Raw genomic sequence first — 18,482 nt, forward strand, 5'->3', positions numbered from 1 at the left:
CTGTCTCTTATGGCCATCCTTATGGTGTTTAGTGGTATCTCTCTGGTTTTGCTTTCCATTTCCCTGATGACTAATGATGTTGAGCATCTTTTCATGTGTTTATTGCCTATTTTTAAAATCTTCTTAGAGGAAACATCTATTTAAATCTTTTGTTCATTGGAAAACTTGGGCTATTTGTCTTTTATTGTTTAGCTGCGGGAGTTCTTTATATATTCTGGCTACAAATCCCTTATCAGATAAGTGATTTGCAAATATTCTCTTCCCATGGATTGTTTTTTCTCTTTCTTGACAGTGTTCTCTGAAACACAAATAATTTTAACTTTGAGGATGAAGTCCAATTTACAGATTTTTTTTTTTTGTTACTTGTGCTTTCATTGTCATGTGTAAGAAGCCATTGCCTAGTCCAAGGTCACAAAGACTCATGTTTTTTTCTAAAAGTTTAATAGTTTCCATTCTTACATTTAGGTCATCGATCCATTTTGAGTTAATTTTTGTATACTGCATGAGGTAGGGCTCCAACTTCATTCTTCCGTCTCTGGATATCTAGTTACCCCATTGAGCTGCAAATGGAGCCAATAAAATAACTCAGGACACGTTGATAGCTTTATGTCTCCTTATTTGGCGTGACTAAAGTGTGTCTATTAACATCTAAGTCTTACAGACAGTTTCACAAAAGAGGAATTGTTTATTCCACATACATAATATTAGGAGTGATGTGTCAAAACAAATTGAGCTGTTCAAGAAACTGTGCTGGAAAAGAGGAGGGTGTGAAAGGTGAAGCCTTTTCACATCACGTTGTATTGGGTTTGACATGTCAGCTGGCATAAAAACATAAAATCTGGCCTGGACTCTTCCCTCTGGGCAGATGAGTGTCTGAACCATCCAGGAGATGTTCTCTTTGTGAAGATCTCAAGGCTTGGAGACTTCACAACTCCCCTCTGTATTTCATTCCAGTTTTATCACTCAGCAGCTAAGAAAACTTTATGCTGGCCAGTCTGTTCCCCAGCCTCCCCAGCATACTTCATAATCAAGTATTTTGGTCATTCTTAGAAGTTCTGAATTTTTTTTTTTTAAGATATATTGTGAGAGGACTTCTCTGCATTCATTCTTAAAAATATTGCTGATTTGTTGTGCAGGTCTGGAGCACGAGCACCTGTGAATTTGTTCGTACTCTGAATGGGCACAAGCGAGGCATTGCCTGTCTCCAGTACAGGGATCGGCTGGTTGTTAGTGGATCATCAGATAATACCATAAGGTGGGTAGAAGTTGGTGTGCTGGGCTCCTTTTTGCATGAATGTGAACTCATCTCCCAGTCCGAATGCTCACAAGACTCACATTTCAAGGGCTGCTTCAGATAAGAAACTTAAGGTAACATTTATTAATTTATTTGTCTCGGCATACTAAAGTGGGTGATCTGTGTATGCCCTGGGTGTTCTTCCCGGATTCCTTCAGTACACAGAGTCTTAGAAACCTCAGCTCCACCCAGGATCACTTATGACCATGACACCTCAGAGCAGAGGGCACTCCAGCCTGACTGTCTACTTTCCCTTCCCTGGGAGCTCCCGGCTCTCTCCCTGACAGATGGGCATGTACTCTGGTTACCTTTCCCAACGCTGCCATCAAGTCCTGTTTGATCATTTATTTTATCTCCCTTTTTTCTTGCCAGCACTCAGTGTCCTTTCTTGCTAATAACTATGACTATCCTTAAACACTTTATCTTACTAAGAACTTCCCTTAAGTGTCTAATTATCCCAAGTCATTTTTCCAATGTCCCAACTTATGCTAGTAGCTTTTTTTTTTATAACCAAATTGCTTGTTTAGGCAAAATAAGTATTGGGTTCAAGATTATTTTTTTTTTAAAAGAAAGATAGCAAACGACCACAATATAGTTGTCACTGCCGAAAGGCTTCTTTATCATTTTGAGTTTTAAGATACCATAAAAGTCAGCTGAGAACTTGAATCTTGGTTCTGTTGTATTCTTCATGCTTTGGAATCTCTTTGAGTTTTTACAAAATAACGTGTGTTGTTGTACAGCTTATAGGGGGGAGGCACTTTGAAGTCATAGTGCTGGGTGGCTCTGTTCACAGTAGATTTGAGAAGCCATCGTCATTGACCCTGACGGGGTTTGCCTGGGGTGGCTGTGGTACAAGGTTCATTGGATATATGATAGGAGCTCCTGGTGGAGAGGCCAGGAAAAAGTCATTACAGAATTAGTTTGCTAATTTTGTTTTGCACATCTTAGTTTGCTGTGATTTTTTGGGGAGGTTTTTTGCAAATAATGTAGATAAATCAATGGTAATAGAAAAAAAAAGGGGAAAAGTCTCTATTTTCAGAGTTGTTTTATAAATCATATACAGAGAAAAGGGCTGGGGGTAGTCAGTGGGTTTATATGTCTAAGACACTGTGTATACCTCAAGAGAGACTCCCCCTCTGACCTTGTGACCTAGACAACCCTAGTGTGCAGTGTGTACGTAGGAGGGGGTACCCCTGAGCCTCATCAGGAGGGGAGACCGCCATGCTGGTCTGCCAGTTCTAACTTCAGTGGGCCTCATGGCCTCCAGGCTGGAAGTGCCTGGAATGGACGCCTGCTCCCCGGGCTGTGTCTGTTACCTCTTCCACACTCATGTGATTTTTATTCTTTACAGCCTGCAACCCCTATCTCCCCCAGAAAAGTCCTCCCTAGACCATTTGGCTACTTGGTTTAATCAACTCAGACATCAAGAGAATGCCTAGTAACTAAAAAGAATTGAAATTTTTTGTTTGTTGGTCTTATTTTAATAATAATAACATGCCTGTGATTTGTAAAAATTCCAAACTATATAAAAGGAAATACAATGAAAAGTAAGCCTTCCTCCCAAGTTAGTTCTTTAAAAACACACAGGGGGATAACTGAATCACCATGCTGCACACCAGAGACTAACACAACATTGTAAATCGACTGTATTTCAGTTAAGAACATGCGTGTGCGTACGCACATACACACACACAAATGATGTAAATGTATGTATATGTCTTCGTATGTGATAATGTGGACTGAGAGTGAGATAGAAATGAATTCCAGGGTAGTGAAAATCACATAGGTATAGTGTGGGTCACGTGTAGGAAGTTGATTTACAGAGATCTGTTTTTCTTTCAAGGCTATGGGATATTGAATGTGGTGCCTGTTTAAGAGTCCTAGAGGGACATGAAGAATTGGTCCGATGCATCCGGTTTGATAACAAGAGGATTGTCAGTGGGGCCTATGATGGGTATGTGTTTCCAACGCACGGCATAACTATATCAAGAGGAAAAGTAAGCGCTGTATATGTTAAAGCAGCTAGGTATGGGCCAGGTCCCGTGCCAGGTGTGTTCTCTGTGACGGTGGATGGCAGGTCGTATTATGCCACTTGATCAAGTGAGGGCCCTTGGGCCCGGCAGGATGAACTAGGCTTACGCTTTTCACCATTATTGTAAACTCAGGGAGTAGCTTAAGCTGTGTGGGAGTTCAGTTCTTTGTCCCAGCCATCAATTAAACCAGGCCCCCCCCCCATCCCCCTGCCTTTTGATAAACTGAACACATCCTCTTTAAAAAGCCCCATGACTTTTAAAATGAGCAAATGGCAACTGTAAACCTTTCAAGATGATCTTATATATACTTCACAGACGGGTTAGTTGGTCTGTTCATACTCCTATTATTAACTCTCACCATTTGCTTAGTTTGGAGAAAGGTATCCTTGGAATTTCACAGAGAGCCCTCGCTTCTGTCAGCAGCACCTGCTCAGCCCCATAGAGCCCCCTGATTAATGAATTTGGTGACAGATTATCAAGTCAGGAGTTGATTTTAGAAGATGTGAAGTTGTTTTCTTGTCTCCCTTAAAATAATATTTCTTCACAATTTCAGCACTTCTGAGAATTGTTAGGTCCTAATTTTTTTCCAAAATCAAGTGTAATTGGTTTAAATGCCTTGTCAAAACATCAGCAGGTGCCCCATTTGCTTTTAAAATAGGCCGTTCACGTGCGCTCCTTTCTGTTAAGGAAGTGCTTGACGATACGTAAAATGTTAACTTTTCCACTCACCACGATCTTATTTTCCTTTCTAGGAAAATCAAAGTTTGGGACTTGCAAGCTGCTCTAGACCCCCGAGCCCCAGCAAGCACGTTGTGTCTGCGCACGTTGGTGGTATGTGATCTGTTGAAAAGCTAAGTGCTTCCCTGTGCCGGCGATGGGCCACCTGCAGTAGACCTGCCTGGGCCCATCACTGGAAAGCTGCTGTGTCTCACAGCATGCCTTCTGAGAAGTGCACTGTTCCGTTAATTTTGTTTCTTCAAAATCAGAGCACATTTGACACTCATATTTCTGTGAGCTCTTTCCTAAGGAGTATTAATGCAACTGAAAATACGGAAGCGGGCTTCCTCATTTGGAAATCATTCCTGATTTCTTCCGAGAGCGTGAAGTATTTCCCTTCTGCATTTTTGAGAGATTTTTCTAATAGGGATATCTGTGGTTGTGTTATGTTTTATAACACAGCACATTTTTCTATGATTATGATGGACTGTCCCCTCAGTCTATATTCTGTGAGTTACTGCTCAGCATATCAGAATACATTTTGTATATGTTAATCTTGTTTTAGCAACTTTACCAAGCTTGTTATTTCTAGTAGTCTGCTTGCTTTTGTTATATTTTTGAAGAGACTGTTGTTTAAAAATATGGTACATTTTTCTTATTTTCAGTAGTTTTGCCTTCCATTTCTATGTGGTCTGTCCTCACATTGACTAGAGCATGCAGTAAGGGCCATTCTTGTTTTCTTCTTGATTTTAACAGGAATACTTATGGTGTTTCACCGTTAATTTTGGTGTTGGCTGTGGTTTGAGATAGATATTTTTGGTCATGTTAAAAACAGTATCCTTCTGGTTCTAGTTTTTACAGTGTATCAAGAATGGGTATTAAATATCATTGTTTACCTTTGTGAGACAATCGAATATTTGTTCTTTTTTGACATATTAACGGGCCAGGACCTAGGATACAAAATTAAAGAAAAGGCCTAGAAGGAAAGGCGGAGTATCTGTTCGTGGGGTCACGGACAAAGCTCGTAAAGGAAACGTGGTGAAGGGGCTGTCTTTTCAGCCTGTGCCAACTCCCTGGTGGTGAGACAGCAGAGATTGTAAAGGCCTCGTTGTATTCATCAAGCTGTTATGTTTCACAGGAACATTCTGGACGTGTGTTTCGGCTACAGTTTGACGAATTTCAGATCATCAGCAGCTCCCATGATGACACAATTTTGATTTGGGATTTCTTAAATGTGCCTCCCAGTGCCCAGAATGAGACCCGTTCTCCCTCCAGAACATACACTTACATCTCCAGATAACAGTCTGCACTTTACCCGTTTCAGGTGAGTGCTAACCCCACTCTGAATTCTGCTACTGAGTTTGCCCTCCCTCTGGGCAGGTTTTGTGATGTGGACTCCTTTCTCAGTGGTGGGGACTGAGGTGCTTAGTCTTGATTTGATTCAGCAGCTTTGCAGAGGTCTAGTGTAAGGTTTGATCTTTATGGTCACATCAGAATCAGGCCTAAATCGGAATCCTGCTTACTGTGGGTGTTCATGTTGGCAGACACGGTGGTTCCTGTGTTTTAAAACTGTTTTCTCAGGTCATACCAGTTCAGTACCAGTGTAGTCCCTCAAATTCTGTTTCGGGGTGTTAGAATCTCCTTTTTCTCTTTCTTTCCTGTCTTTCAGTTCTGTCTTTTATTTTTAAGAAAATCACCATCAACCAAACACTCAGAATCCCCACCCCACCCCACCCCCGGCGCCTTTACAGTCCACTCACCACCACCGTTCCCTGGAGGAGGAGGCGGGGAAGGGCGCCTGTTGAGAGAGCCCCGAAAGCCCGTTCTTCCTCCATCAGACACACCAGGTGCCCTGGAAGCAAAGTCCTTTGCTCCGGTTCCAGGAAGGCTCAGAGGCATCATAGGCATCGATGATGGCGTGTTCTGATTACTAAGGGTGTCCAGCTAGGGGGTGGGAAGCCTTGCTTGGCTGTGTCCTTGGAACTGATGACCCTGTTCCTCTGGAAGGGTCTGAGGATTTTGCAAGGGGTCCTGTGAATTCTGTGCACACTGGAACTTTGTAGATTGAATGTTTGTGCGTATTTGCGCTACCATGTATACATGTATGTAAAGACTGTGTGATTAATGAAATTCATATTTATGTAAAAACATTACTTAATGCTTAGTAGCTTTTTATCATTGTAGATTTTCCTGCTCATTGAATATTAAAAATACAAAGAAAAGTCCATGTATAGAATTGTGAGGTGTTTTTTTTTTTGGTGTAAAGATAGAGAACCATTGGTCTCTTGATCACCAAATTGACATCTTTTCAGACACTCCTTACTGAAGAGTCCAGTAAGACCCAATAAACAGATCTCCCCAAGGAAGCTGGTCTTATTCGAGGGTCAGCAGACTACAGCCAGAGGCCAAATTTGACCCACTGCCTGACTTTTTTTTCCTTAACACAGCAAGCTAAGAATAGTCTTTTCCACTTTTAAATACTTTGAAAAAATTAAGAGAAGAATATTATTTTAGGACACATGAAAATTATGTAAAATTCAGATTCCAGTGCCCATAAGTACTTTTACTGGAACGCAGCCTCACTCGTCTGTTGATGTATTGTCTGCGGCTGTTTTCGTATTTCGGAGGCAGAGTTGCATAGTTGAAACAGGAACCATATTTTCTGCCACATCTAAAATATGTACAATCATTTGGCCCTTTAAGAAAACGTATGCTGGCCTCTGGGCTCGCCCCTGTTCCTTCGATTAGTGATAAACTAAGGCCCTGCATCAGGAACGGCAAGTACGGTTTGTCATCGTGTCAGCGCACTTTGGTCAGTGGTGACCGGCTGGAACAGTGCCTTGGGAAGGGTTATGGGACCCCATGTGCCATGATGGGTTGGCCGTGTCTCCCCGGCTGTAGGAGCCGAGCCACACCCGTGAGCCCCATAGATAGTTCCTGGTCCTGGTCCTAGTGTGTCCACACTGTCTCTTGTGATAGTGGCCATCTCCCTGGCTGCTTTCTCTCTGGATAGATTCTTCACAAGTCAGTTGAAAAATTCACATGGTGAACTTTTTACGTTTATTAAATTATAGGAAATTACAGAGGAAGGAAGCAAAGATCTCTTGAATGATTTCTCTTCCCCACCTCAGCCTCCCTTCCCAATAAGCTAAAGAAATCCGTAAGGAAGGAGGAATGGCCTCACATGAAAACTGGTTTCCTTCCGGTCTTTTCCTCTCCCTCTTCAGCCCACCCTTCATCCTGCTGCCAGCTCGGGTCCTGTTAGCCCTGCCTCTGCCATTCTCTGCTTCCCCAGCTTCCTGTTGTCTTCAGGATCAAGGTTTAACTAAGAGTAGCTAACAGGGGTTCCAGCTTCTACTCTTACCTTCTGTCTTCTTTGTCCTCCCCCACCGTCTCTCACTCCTCCCTCCCCAAACTCCAGAGCTCCAACCAAACTGAATTCTGTTTCCCTTCCCTAGTTACACTTCAGGAGTGCAGACCTCTACCACCTCCCTCCCCTTAGGCTTTGTGGAGACCACCATCCCACCTCCACCCCTTTAACTCCCTCTGACTTAATGTGTTATCTGCGTGTCTCCCTCACAAGGCAGTGGGGCTCCTGGTGTCAAATAGAGCACACAGCATATTACGAGCACTCACTGAGGCTTGCTGGACAGGTGACAACGGGGCCAACGTGACATTTGTGCTCTTTCTCCGGGGCCAACAAGAATTTGCCCTTAAATAAATAAATAAATGTGTACGAAACTGCAGTGTATTCATACAGTCCCCTTCTGCAAACATGAAGATAGCAGCTCAGTAAGGAGCTGGAGTCGACTGTCTCAGCGGCAGTCAGGTACCAGGTCTGTTTCCTCCGTGCAGACAGGTGCCTGCGTGTGCACGGCTCCCTCTGCCCCGCCCCCCTCACCTTCTCTAAGCCCACTGTTGCTTCTTAATCAATCTTATTGAGGTATGATTTTTGTAAAACAGATTGTACCCATTTAAAGTGTACTATTTGGTGAGTTTTTACGAATGTATACACCCCTGCAGCTTCCTCCACAGTCCAGATAAGAACTCTTCCATCACCCCCACAAGCTCCCTTCTGTCCTCTTTGTAGTCACAGCCTGATCGCACGCAGCCTCAGCAAACCCTGACCCGCTTCCTCCCGCTGGGCTAGTTTACATTTTCTGCAGCTGCACCGTCACGAGCCACACTTGGCTCTTAAGCTCTTGAAATGTGGCCAGTGCGACTTAGGAACTAATTTTAAAATTACATTTAAATTGAATTTAATTGGGTTTTAATTGTATTTAATTATACTTCATTTAAGCTTAAATTTAAATAGCTTCATGCAGCCAGCGACTACAGTGTTTGGACCAGCATAGTTGTAAGAGTTTTATATGCTTAACCTTGACATTTTAGATTTTTGATCCATTTAGAGTTAATTTTTGTGTATGCTGTGAGGTAAGAATGTCATTGTTCTTTTTTATACAGCCGTCTAGTTGTTCCAGCTTCATTGGATTAAAAGACTTTCCTCTTCCCATCAAATTGCTTTAGTGCTCTGTCAGAAATTCAGTTGACCGCTTACTTCTAGGTCTGTTTCTGGCTTCTGATCTATTCTATGATCTGTGGTTATCCTTTTGCCAATACCACACTGTCTAATAAATCAACTTCTTTAAAAAAATTGTTTTGACTATTCTAGGTCCTTTTGGTTTGCATACTCATTTTTGAGTGAAATTTCAAATTCTATGAAAATTATGGGATTATGATCAGAACTGCATTGAATCTAAAGATCATTTTGGGGAGAATTTCCATCTTAAAAATTTTTTTTTTGTTGTTTTTTTAGGGGGAAAGTAATTAGGTTTATTTATTTCATTTTTTATTTAATGGCAGTGCTGGGGATCAAACCCATGACCTCGTGCATGCTAAGCATGCACTCTACCACTGAGCTATGCCCTCCCTGGAAATTTCCATCTTAACAAATGTTGTCTTTCTAATCCATAAACACAGTATATCTCTTTATTATTTAGGGTCTTCTTCAGCTCCTTTTAAGCAGTGTTTTGCAGCCTTGCACGTCTTTTGTTGAGTTTATCCCATTCTTTGTCTTTTCTAAGCTATACGTCTCTCTCTCCCTCTCTGTGTTGCGTTAACTGTAGCCCAGTGCCTCTGCTTTTATTTTTCCACATGAGAGAAGTACATGCAATAGAACATGGTCAACTACAGCTGCTGCTGAGCTTCTGGAACGGGATATGGTCAGGGGAGTAGGTGTACCGTACAGGGTACCTCTCTCGCAGTTTTGACGTGTCCTTGTGTCTTTCCCCTCTGTCAGCAAAGCACGTGATAAAAATCTAAGACATCTGTAATATATTTTCTCCCCCTCTGGCATATTTAATCAATGAATTATAGAACATAGTAAACTTTCACAAATGGACAACTTTTTATATATTACTTAAAAGTGCCCTGAAACAAGATTCCTTTGGTTGAGAGACGAAGTAGCAATCACCAATGCTGTTTCTCGCATCGGCCGTGGCGGAAGGGAAACTGTGCTGTTATGTCTTCCAGGCCATCCTCTCGCCCCCTTTTTGGGGACCTAAGAACAACTGCATTGTTATGATTCACAATTACAAATCGATGGAAAAATCTTACCTGCTTTTTAAGCAGCACAAGCAATGAAACCTCAAATGTGTTTGTCTCTTCAAAGTGAATTACTTTTGACAACCTTGGCAGTCAAGTTTATAGATTTTATTGCTCTTTTCCAAATTCTTTTCATTTATTGTAACATGAAAAAAATTATTACCATGTGACACCGTAAGATTTATGCATAATAAGAAACACTACCCTAATGATGATTTAACCTTGCAGTAAAATACTTACCCCTAAAACATAAGGTAAGAGCATTTCTAGGTTGGGAAATTTAGCAATAAATAGATTTCTTTGCCTAGTCATTTTTTTTTAAATTACAAACTCCTAAGAGCTATATATATACAGTAGCTCTCTTTTGTTATTGCAGGACAATATAAGATCGTTATTAGGAAGATGATAAAAGTAGATAAGCCAAAAGAAGAGACCAAACTCCTACTCAGGGTTCACCATTGTTAACTCCTTTGTATGTATCATTTCAGGCTTTTAAAAATTATAGTTGATAACTGTGCTTTTTTTTCCCCTTTATTGTGAAATTGTCTCATGTCAGTTATGTCACTGTCTGATTATCATTCCTAATGGCAAAATGGTATTTGATTGTTTGGATGTGCCCTGTTCTGTTATTTATGTTTTTCTCCCGGCTTTTAGCTGTTACAAAACACATTGCCACGATTCTTTTAGCTTAATCGTTGCCCAACCCTGTGTTACCCTTGGATAGAATTCTAGAAATGTCTGCAGTGTCTGGGTTAAAGGGTATGACGTTTCAAGACTTTTGATACATAGAGTTGTGTTACCCTCTGGAAGAATTAAATCAGTTGGCATTCCCACCAGCAGGGTTTGAGTGCCTACTTCTTATCTCTGGGTGTTAATATTTTTAAAATAATCCAGGTACTCTTACTTTTTCCTTCATGGGAAAACAGTGGAGAATGAAATTGAATCTGTCTTGAATTCACTGAGAAAGCTTATTAGGATTCTTGACCTTTGTGAAAATTAACAACCTTTTAGGAAAGTTGCCTTTTAAAAAAAGTATACAGGGGGAGGGCATAGCTCAGTGGTGGTGTTCAATCCCCAGTATCGCCATTAAAATAAATAAACAAATAAACCTCACCCCCCCCAAAATGTATACAAGCTTTAAAGAAAAAAACTCTTTTTCTCTTTCTTTCTCTCTCTGGCCATAGAATTTAATTAAGATTGTAACTTATTGGTTGTTGTGAAATCATTTTAATGGATTTTGACTTTGCATGAAATTTAGGATATAAAATGTGAGCCTGCGGTGTCAATAGTAACGCTAAGTCTTGTTTCATGAATGTTCTGCTTAGGGAAGTGTGTTTATATTGACATACACGGATAAATGTAGAGATTGTGATTAAAATGGGTTCCCGACTCAAGGTCATGGTCAAAAAAAAAAAAGTGGAACATTCAGTTGTCTTCCCATCTACGTTGTGTTGTCCTTTTATAAATGATTTATTTCAAAAAGCAGTAATTTTGGACCGTTAGCGTTCAGTTCAGAGGAACGCTTCACTTACGCGCTTGTGCGCGCTTTCTTCTCACAACGGTAAGTGAAGGCTCTCGGTCGGACATGAGCCAGGCCCTGGTGGGCTTTGGGTGTCCTAGAAGGTTATTCTAAATATAAACTCTAAACATGGAGCATGTTTTGTTATATGCATGGCTGCTAGCAGCAGCGTGAAGGATGACGGTTTACTGGGTCAGTCCTTTCTGAATCCCCTCTCTGTCACTTAATGGCTCATGTATGAACTGAGTAATGTGTCTGAGCCTCAGTTCTCTTGTTTGTGAAGTGGCTGTAATAGTCGCTACCTCATAAGGTTGTAGGTTGTTATGAGGTTCAAAATATGATGTCTGGTGTGTAGTACGCACAAAACAACTTGCAGCTTCTATCTTGATGCTGATTATTTGAAAATCAATGTTCTGTGTGGATGTGGATGGGCTGTGGTGTATATCTCCATGTCTAACCAGAATATCCATCCCTACTCCCTTTGTTTTTTTGTTTTTGTTTGGTTTTTGTTTTTTCAGGGTTTCCTAGTCTTGAACTACTGGCTACTGGCTACCAAATGCCTGAGGGAGTTCTTCACAGCTGAGTTATGAAGCTGGAATTGGTTCTAGACGCTGGGTAGATGCAAAGTACCGACATTTCTCACCTCCGATTCTGGCCTCTACTTGGAGAAGGATACCTTAGCTTCACCGACTTTCAGTAGCACAGAAGCCCTTTTCCTCCCCCCATCAGTGAAAAAAATCTAATGCTTCAAATGTAAATTGTTCATATAAAAGGAACGTACAGTCTGTTTCACGGAAGTTGATGGACCGTCAAGAGAAGACTTGGCCTCTAATTTATATTGCTTTGCACTTTGGTGTGATGTTAAGGAACAGCGTTCTTCTTCGGTGAAATTTTGGGTGCCAAACACCTACCCAGAATGTCCAGGGCTTTCTTTCTCAGAAGTTAGCGTTCTCCTTTTGACCGTCCAAGTCACTATGAATTCTGACTTGTATTAGGAACATGTTGGACAATGGAAGAATTTCTCTGGATTGTTTTAGTCATGTTTTTTGGATTACACTTCCTTTCTGTACCAGTTTCTTTTAATTTAAAGAAGTGCAAGCCAGGTTATATTATCGCCCAACAGGTAATATAGCTCTTTTCTTTCATTAACTGTTCTCTGTACCCGCAACCATCCCCTGATATTTGGTAGAGTAACACCTTTACACGTGTGCTTGCCTCCTAATTTAAGATACTGTATCCGCATGTAGATATAATGTACATAACAGTTTAACCTCATGGTTGCTCGAGTCAGGGCCCCGTGCCTGAGACACTAATGCAGAGTGTGTGCGCACTTAGCCGTGGGCTGGGCTCAAGAACCCGATTCCAGGGTTGACATGGATTACCTAGAACCCTTCCTGCAGTATTCATATAGTGTTTTTATTTTGTCATTGTCATTGTGTGTATGTGGTGTGTGTGTATTTTAATGGAAATTTTGTTTTAAAATGTAATTTCTAAAGTTTAACACAGAATGTTCTATTTGTTGTGCAGTATATGCAATAGAGAGGTACCTTAAAATTTTTTTGTTGTTTTTTTCCTCATCAGTACTCCTGAGTACTCGTGGTCACTTCCCATGGTGTATGTTCTGTGTGTTAGTAACCCTGGGAAGGGAAGAGCGAGAGGGCCGGTTGCCTGGCCCTCCTGGCTCTGGCATCCGTGCATCCTGCCCTCGGGGTGGTGGCAGGGCCCTCGTGGGGTTGGAGCCGTGTCCCAGGTCACGCTGGTTCAGAGGCCCATCTTGAGTGGAAGGGTCCTCCCATGTGGTGCGAAGCCTCAAGCTCACGAACCCCATCCTGTCATCTCTGGTGTCACCTGTTGTGGCGCCGGCAGGTTCTCTGCTCCCGCGTGCTCCGCAGCCCGGATGTGAGACTGGCCCCATCCTGCTGACGTGCCCGGAAGGGACTTTGGGTCGGCACTCCTTTTCCGTTGTTCCATATTAGGTTTTGATTTGCCCCTTGCCATTGTTTCCAAAGATCAAGGAATGTCGCTAACATTTTAAAGGACCAATGAGAACCTCCTATTAACTAAACCTCTTCCCGTGGAAGCACATTCTCCCACCGAAGGGAAGGTGCCTGGGCTGTTTTGTCCTCTGCATTGAGAACGGTGTGGGGATCAATGTGTGTGTCTGTGATTGTTTTATGAGGTTGGCTTGCTTTTTTTTTTTTTTTTTCCCCTTTGTCCTTTTTTAAAAAATACATCCTTCCCTCCCACATGTTACTAAATTAATTTCTATTTTTGAGAAGTTGAATCTCAAAGTGTAAAAAAATAAATCTCCCTCCATCAGGTGGATGTCGTAAGCCTGACAGTGGTTGTGAAAGTGGCTTGACTTGTACCACTCTTCTTTTGACAGCTTTAATGCCAGCCGGTTAGGAGAGCCCAGCGGGCAGGGCAGGGAGGGGGGAGGGGCGGAGGCAGTTCTGAATGGATGGACTTTTCTGTTGTTTTTGCATGTTTAATATAGAAGTTCATGTTCCTTGGGAGATCATGACCTTTGAATATGCACACAACCTTTGAATTGTGCCTACTAAATTATAGCAGGGGACTTTGGCACCCAAGGAATTCTGACTTTCTGGGATTATAGTAGTAATTCCCAGCTGTACTCTGGACTTTATTTTGCTAACCATAATTGAGCAACTGCTATATTAATGTTTTAAAGCACTGGGATAGTCTAATTCTAACTTGTAATTAATTATGTTTGCCAATTACCTGTTTGAATTAAATTTGTGTCTCAACAGCTATTGAAACTGTTAAATTGTACAGATATTATTCATGACAGCTTTGTACCGTGGAATGTGCTTAATAAAAAACGAAAAGTTTGACCTTTGTCCAATAAATTGCTAAGTGATGGCAATAAGTCAAGTATGAGTATTACGCAGTACACCTGATCTGGCTTCATGCAATTGTTACTTCAGCTACTAATTCAAAGCCAATACTCTATTAATAAAGTGTTGCAATACTCTGATGTTCTGTTAAGAAATTTTTCAAAAAAACTGTTGATGGGCTGTCAGTAATTCAGTGACATACAATTAAAGTTCGTAGATTGAAGACACCATCTGCTCTGTACAGTGAGGTCGAAGGCAGAGTACTCTTGGCCTGTGGAAATGGGGATGAGATGATGCCAGTCCATGCCCTGGGCCTTTTGCTGAAAGCAGACTTGAACCTCGGGAGCTGGGGGCTGGTTCAGAACCCCTCCCCCCCCAGCAAATCTGCTTCCCACAGGTCCTTCGTTGCTTCACAAGTTACTGTGAAAATATGAACACAGTCCCTTAAATGTGCCAGGTGGCTCGGGGTGGGAGTGAATCCTCTGGTTCTCAAAGAGGCTGGTGCAGGGGGCAGTGTGTGAAGTGCGGCTGAGCACATCCCCCTTACACGTCGGACAGGAAGCTGTTGTCTTCCCTCTGCGCATCCACACGGCGCCGGCTGAGTGCCAAACGCAGAAAGAATGCTGTCAGCATCCGCAGGGTTCTGCCCCGAAGCCCTGTAGTCCTATTATTGCAAGAGTGTCCCTGATAACTCGCTTTTCCCCAGCCCTTAGGCAATCAAAGAGCTAATGTGGAGTTTGAGATGAAAGTAAGAGTAATTCTATACAGTACTGCCCCACCCATTTTTGTTGTAAAAAATATTTAAGAGAATATGTAGCACCCGTATGGTTAAGAAAACCAACGTACAAGCCATAAAGAGATAGTGTACAAAGTGGTTCTTCCTTTCGCTCTTGACCCTCCGTCCCCCAATCCTTGTTAACCAGTTTTTGGCACATCTTCTACCAGATAATAGTGCATGTGTAGAAGGGTGTGCATTTCGTCCCCACACATGCCTACGTTAATGGTAGCGTGCTGGACTGCCCCTTGCTTTTTCATTTAATACTCTTGAGATCACCTCACGTTGGTACACGTAATTCTACCTCGGTCTTGCTGACGGCTGTGTAATATTTGGTTATAAGGATGTTCCATAAATTACCTAGTTTCTTGAGTGTTGGGTTGAGGGTGCTTCGTGCCGTTTCCTATAATGATTGTTCCTTTTCACAGGTCTTTCTATCCCTGCCTGTGCTAAACAGAATAAACTGTTCTTGGTGATTTGGGCCAACCATTATAAACAGCTGATGTTGAACCTAAAGGGTGCTGTTTAGCAGGAAGAGCCTCAGGTGTCAGACTGGACCATCACCTCACCAGCCGTCTCCTACCCTCGCCTCACTGGTGCTTAGGAAATACGAGCTTCTTTTCTCCTTCACATAGGTGACATGTTACTGCATGAACTTCACAGCTATGAATGCACGGAGAAGTTTTGTAGAACTCTTTCTATGTACACAATCAGACTGGAGTAGTGCTTTGCCATTTCTGTCTCTTTGTTTTCTAGTTAATAAGGAGAAAGGAAGTTGGGCCGTCTGGCTGATAATCCTGTTACTAATTAGCTGTGTGGCAATACCCCGTTTTGGACTGTAGCTTTCCCTTGTATAAAAGAAGGTTCTCTAGTCCAAGTCCTGGCAGGCACGTGCTCCAGCTCTGGATGATCTGCTGCTTTGCAGGAATGCAGACCCACAGTGATGCCAGGTCTAAATTTTCAAGAAGAGCTGAAAATCCAGATTATGATGAGACCCAATTTATAAAAGTTGGGAACTCTAAAAGTCAGTTGCTGGATCACGTTTGCTATCTCTGAACTCACGCCATTTTAAGCATTCCTGTTGAAGCGTTGCATCCAAGATCGGCAACTGAGCTCTTGAAGAATGAAAGAGAGTCCAGGGAAAAGGGACAAATGAAGTGATATGCCTTGTGGCAAAGTGACCAGCACACAGTAACCAATACATGTTTGTTTATGAAAAATGACTCAGAAGGGGAGATGTTTGAAAAGACGGGAGGAGGAGGAAGGAACCAAGGCAGTCACTGTCTTCAAGTCATGTTCAACGTTAACGGTAGCGTGCTGTACGTGCCACAAATCACATGCACGCCAGCTGCCCTCTTATGTGCTGGGGCTGAGTTCGCGTTACAGCAAGGCAGGATTTAGGGTTCTAAAGTGGACTTGATCTGCTGCCTGGAGAAGACTGGGAGCTCCAAGATCTCTGAACTCCTGCTTGTTTGTTGCACAAATCTGGATCTAACACCTCAAAGACATGCATAAGTATCTGTAGGCTGAGGACATAGCCATCTTCAGGTGATTACCTGCCCAAATGCACTGAAATCCTCATTCAATGTTGTAAAATTTTTACCGGTTATAAGAAGCCATGTGGAAGAATTACAGTGTAGACCATAAGTGACTTTTGTTTTGTTTTCTGCAGGTAGGGTAACCTGGAAAGCAGACTCCTATAAATGGATTTGTATTGTTCCATTGCTTTCCACTTTGTGGCCACCCTGTCTCCAGGAATTGCTTAATTGTATTTCTCAGAGTAGACCTGTTATTGTTGGGTTGGTCTGGGAGAACTTGGGAGCGACCAAACCAAAGACTTAATCTGTGGCGGGGCATGCCTTAGGAACAGCTTAAAGCTGATGTTCTGGGGAGATCTCAGTGACTACCATTTAAGCTCCCTCCACCCTTCACCACCTGATTCTCCGATACAACGGACCTTTCTGTTCTCGTGGACTGTGTTCTCCCAAATACCCTGCAGCTCTGAAACACCACAACCTTTGGATCTTGGTGGAGACCATCCACAGGGGTCACCGTTACTGGCTGGCAGAGAGGAAAGAGCGTGAGCTTTGGGGCCTGCAGACCTAGCTCGGGCTTGGAGCTCTGCCAGCCGATTGACAGCGGGTGCCCTGGGCAAGGGCATTCCCTGCCCTGAACCTGAGCTTCCTCATCTAAGGAATGGAGACAGTATTTTAAAATCACTGTAAGGATTAAATGACAAAATCTATAAAGTGCCTAGTACAGTGCCTGCTACATAATAGGTTTTCAACGCCAGCTCTTTTTGGTAGCTCCAACTGTGGCATTTACACAGATGGTACAGAATTTCCAGAGCAAAGTATAAGGGTTAGAGTTTGGGATGGTGTGAAATGAGACAAATTGAAACGTGCATAGGCAGATCGAGGCCTGTCTGGGCCTCCTGAGGGGGAAAGGCGAGGTAATTTGCTTACAGTCCCTGGTGAGGACTGGTCCCAGTGAGGACTTGAGCTTTTCAATCAGGACCTGAGCTCTTCACTGGGTGGAACAGAGGGAGATGGACCAGGAGAATCATGTTTACGCCACGTTATTTTTGTCAATTTTGTTTTTTAGGGTTAATTCAGCTTTAAAAGCAGTCACCCTATCATATCCCCAGGGGGTGTTTCTGGGAAGAGAATGAGACCTCAACATGCCAACACCCTCCCCTCGCTGTGGTGTCTCCAAAGTGGGCAGGAGACAATGTCACATCCTCAGTGTGCGTGTAGGTGGTGGGTGATGCGGGTGGTTAACACCAAGCACAACAACAGCAAGAATAAAAATAACCACCATTTAGTGAGTGCCACGTCTGCTGGAAAGGGCTTTACGCATACGCTAATCCTCACAATAACCCTGTGTGGTTATATTATTACCATTTTACAGTTGAAGAAACTGAGGCTCAGGTGTGTCTCACGGGGGTGAGCCCTGGGCCTGACTCCAGTCTATCTTGACCACCACAGCTGACCTCTTACCACGCTGCCTGGCCTATCCTCCATGCTCTGTGGGCGCAGTGATGCCAGCAGAACCTCCCCGGGGAACCAGGCCTCAAGCTGTGCTGTCCCCTTGGCATTAACAGACCCCTGCACATCTCTTTTCCCTCCCACTCGTATGTCCCTGGCATATGGTCTTCAGTCGTTAACAAATGTGCGCGGTGTGCCTTCAACAATGCACGCTGTGTGGGGCAGTGAGTGCATGGAGCTGGGGCCCAAGAGAGGAGGGGGCTGTATTCGGGGAGCACTGGGCAGCCACTGGCAGGGTTTTAAGCTGGTAGCGTCCAGTTAGAAGGCTATGTCGAGATTCAAGAGAGAAGGGTTGAGGCCTGGAATAGGGCAGAACGCTGAGCGCGGTTTTGAGGGATATGGAGATAGAAACTGCGGGACTTGGAGGAGGGAGGAGGGTGGGCTGACAGTGGCGCCCGTGTTCAGTGTGTGTCTCCTATGCGCCACGAGGGGGAGCTCTAATGGAAGGGAGACGCCGCCCCGGCTCTCAGGAAACTTACATTCCCCCGAAAGAAACAAAGTACAGTGATGGCTACAGCGCCTGTACACGCATGAATTCACAAGATAAATGCAGGTGGTGCTAAGTGCTCTGAAGAGATTACACAGGGCAGTGGCCTGGAAGACATCTGAGCCACGACCTCAGCAAGCAGGAGCCC

The 18,482-nt window shown here is 43.2% G+C and overlaps 1 protein-coding gene across 7 annotated transcripts in view; it reads left to right on the forward strand.

Annotated features, from left to right (window-relative positions):
- The window catches only part of FBXW11 (F-box and WD repeat domain containing 11), a 112,426-nt gene extending 98,261 nt beyond the window's left edge, over positions 1–14,165 (forward strand). For all 7 annotated transcript variants that reach the window (XM_074350296.1, XM_074350295.1, XM_074350290.1 and 4 more), the window contains 5 exons: positions 1,137–1,255; positions 3,138–3,248; positions 4,080–4,158; positions 5,183–5,368; positions 11,686–14,165. In XM_074350296.1, coding sequence (XP_074206397.1) covers positions 1,137–1,255; positions 3,138–3,248; positions 4,080–4,158; positions 5,183–5,344 — 471 coding nt within the window. In that variant the 3' untranslated portion in view covers positions 5,345–5,368; positions 11,686–14,165. The remainder of the gene's footprint in view (positions 1–1,136; positions 1,256–3,137; positions 3,249–4,079; positions 4,159–5,182; positions 5,369–11,685) is intronic.
- Positions 14,166–18,482: the final 4,317 nt, after the last annotated feature.

This window comes from Camelus bactrianus, chromosome 22, assembly GCF_048773025.1.
Source record: "Camelus bactrianus isolate YW-2024 breed Bactrian camel chromosome 22, ASM4877302v1, whole genome shotgun sequence".
Lineage (NCBI taxonomy): Eukaryota > Metazoa > Chordata > Mammalia > Artiodactyla > Camelidae > Camelus > Camelus bactrianus.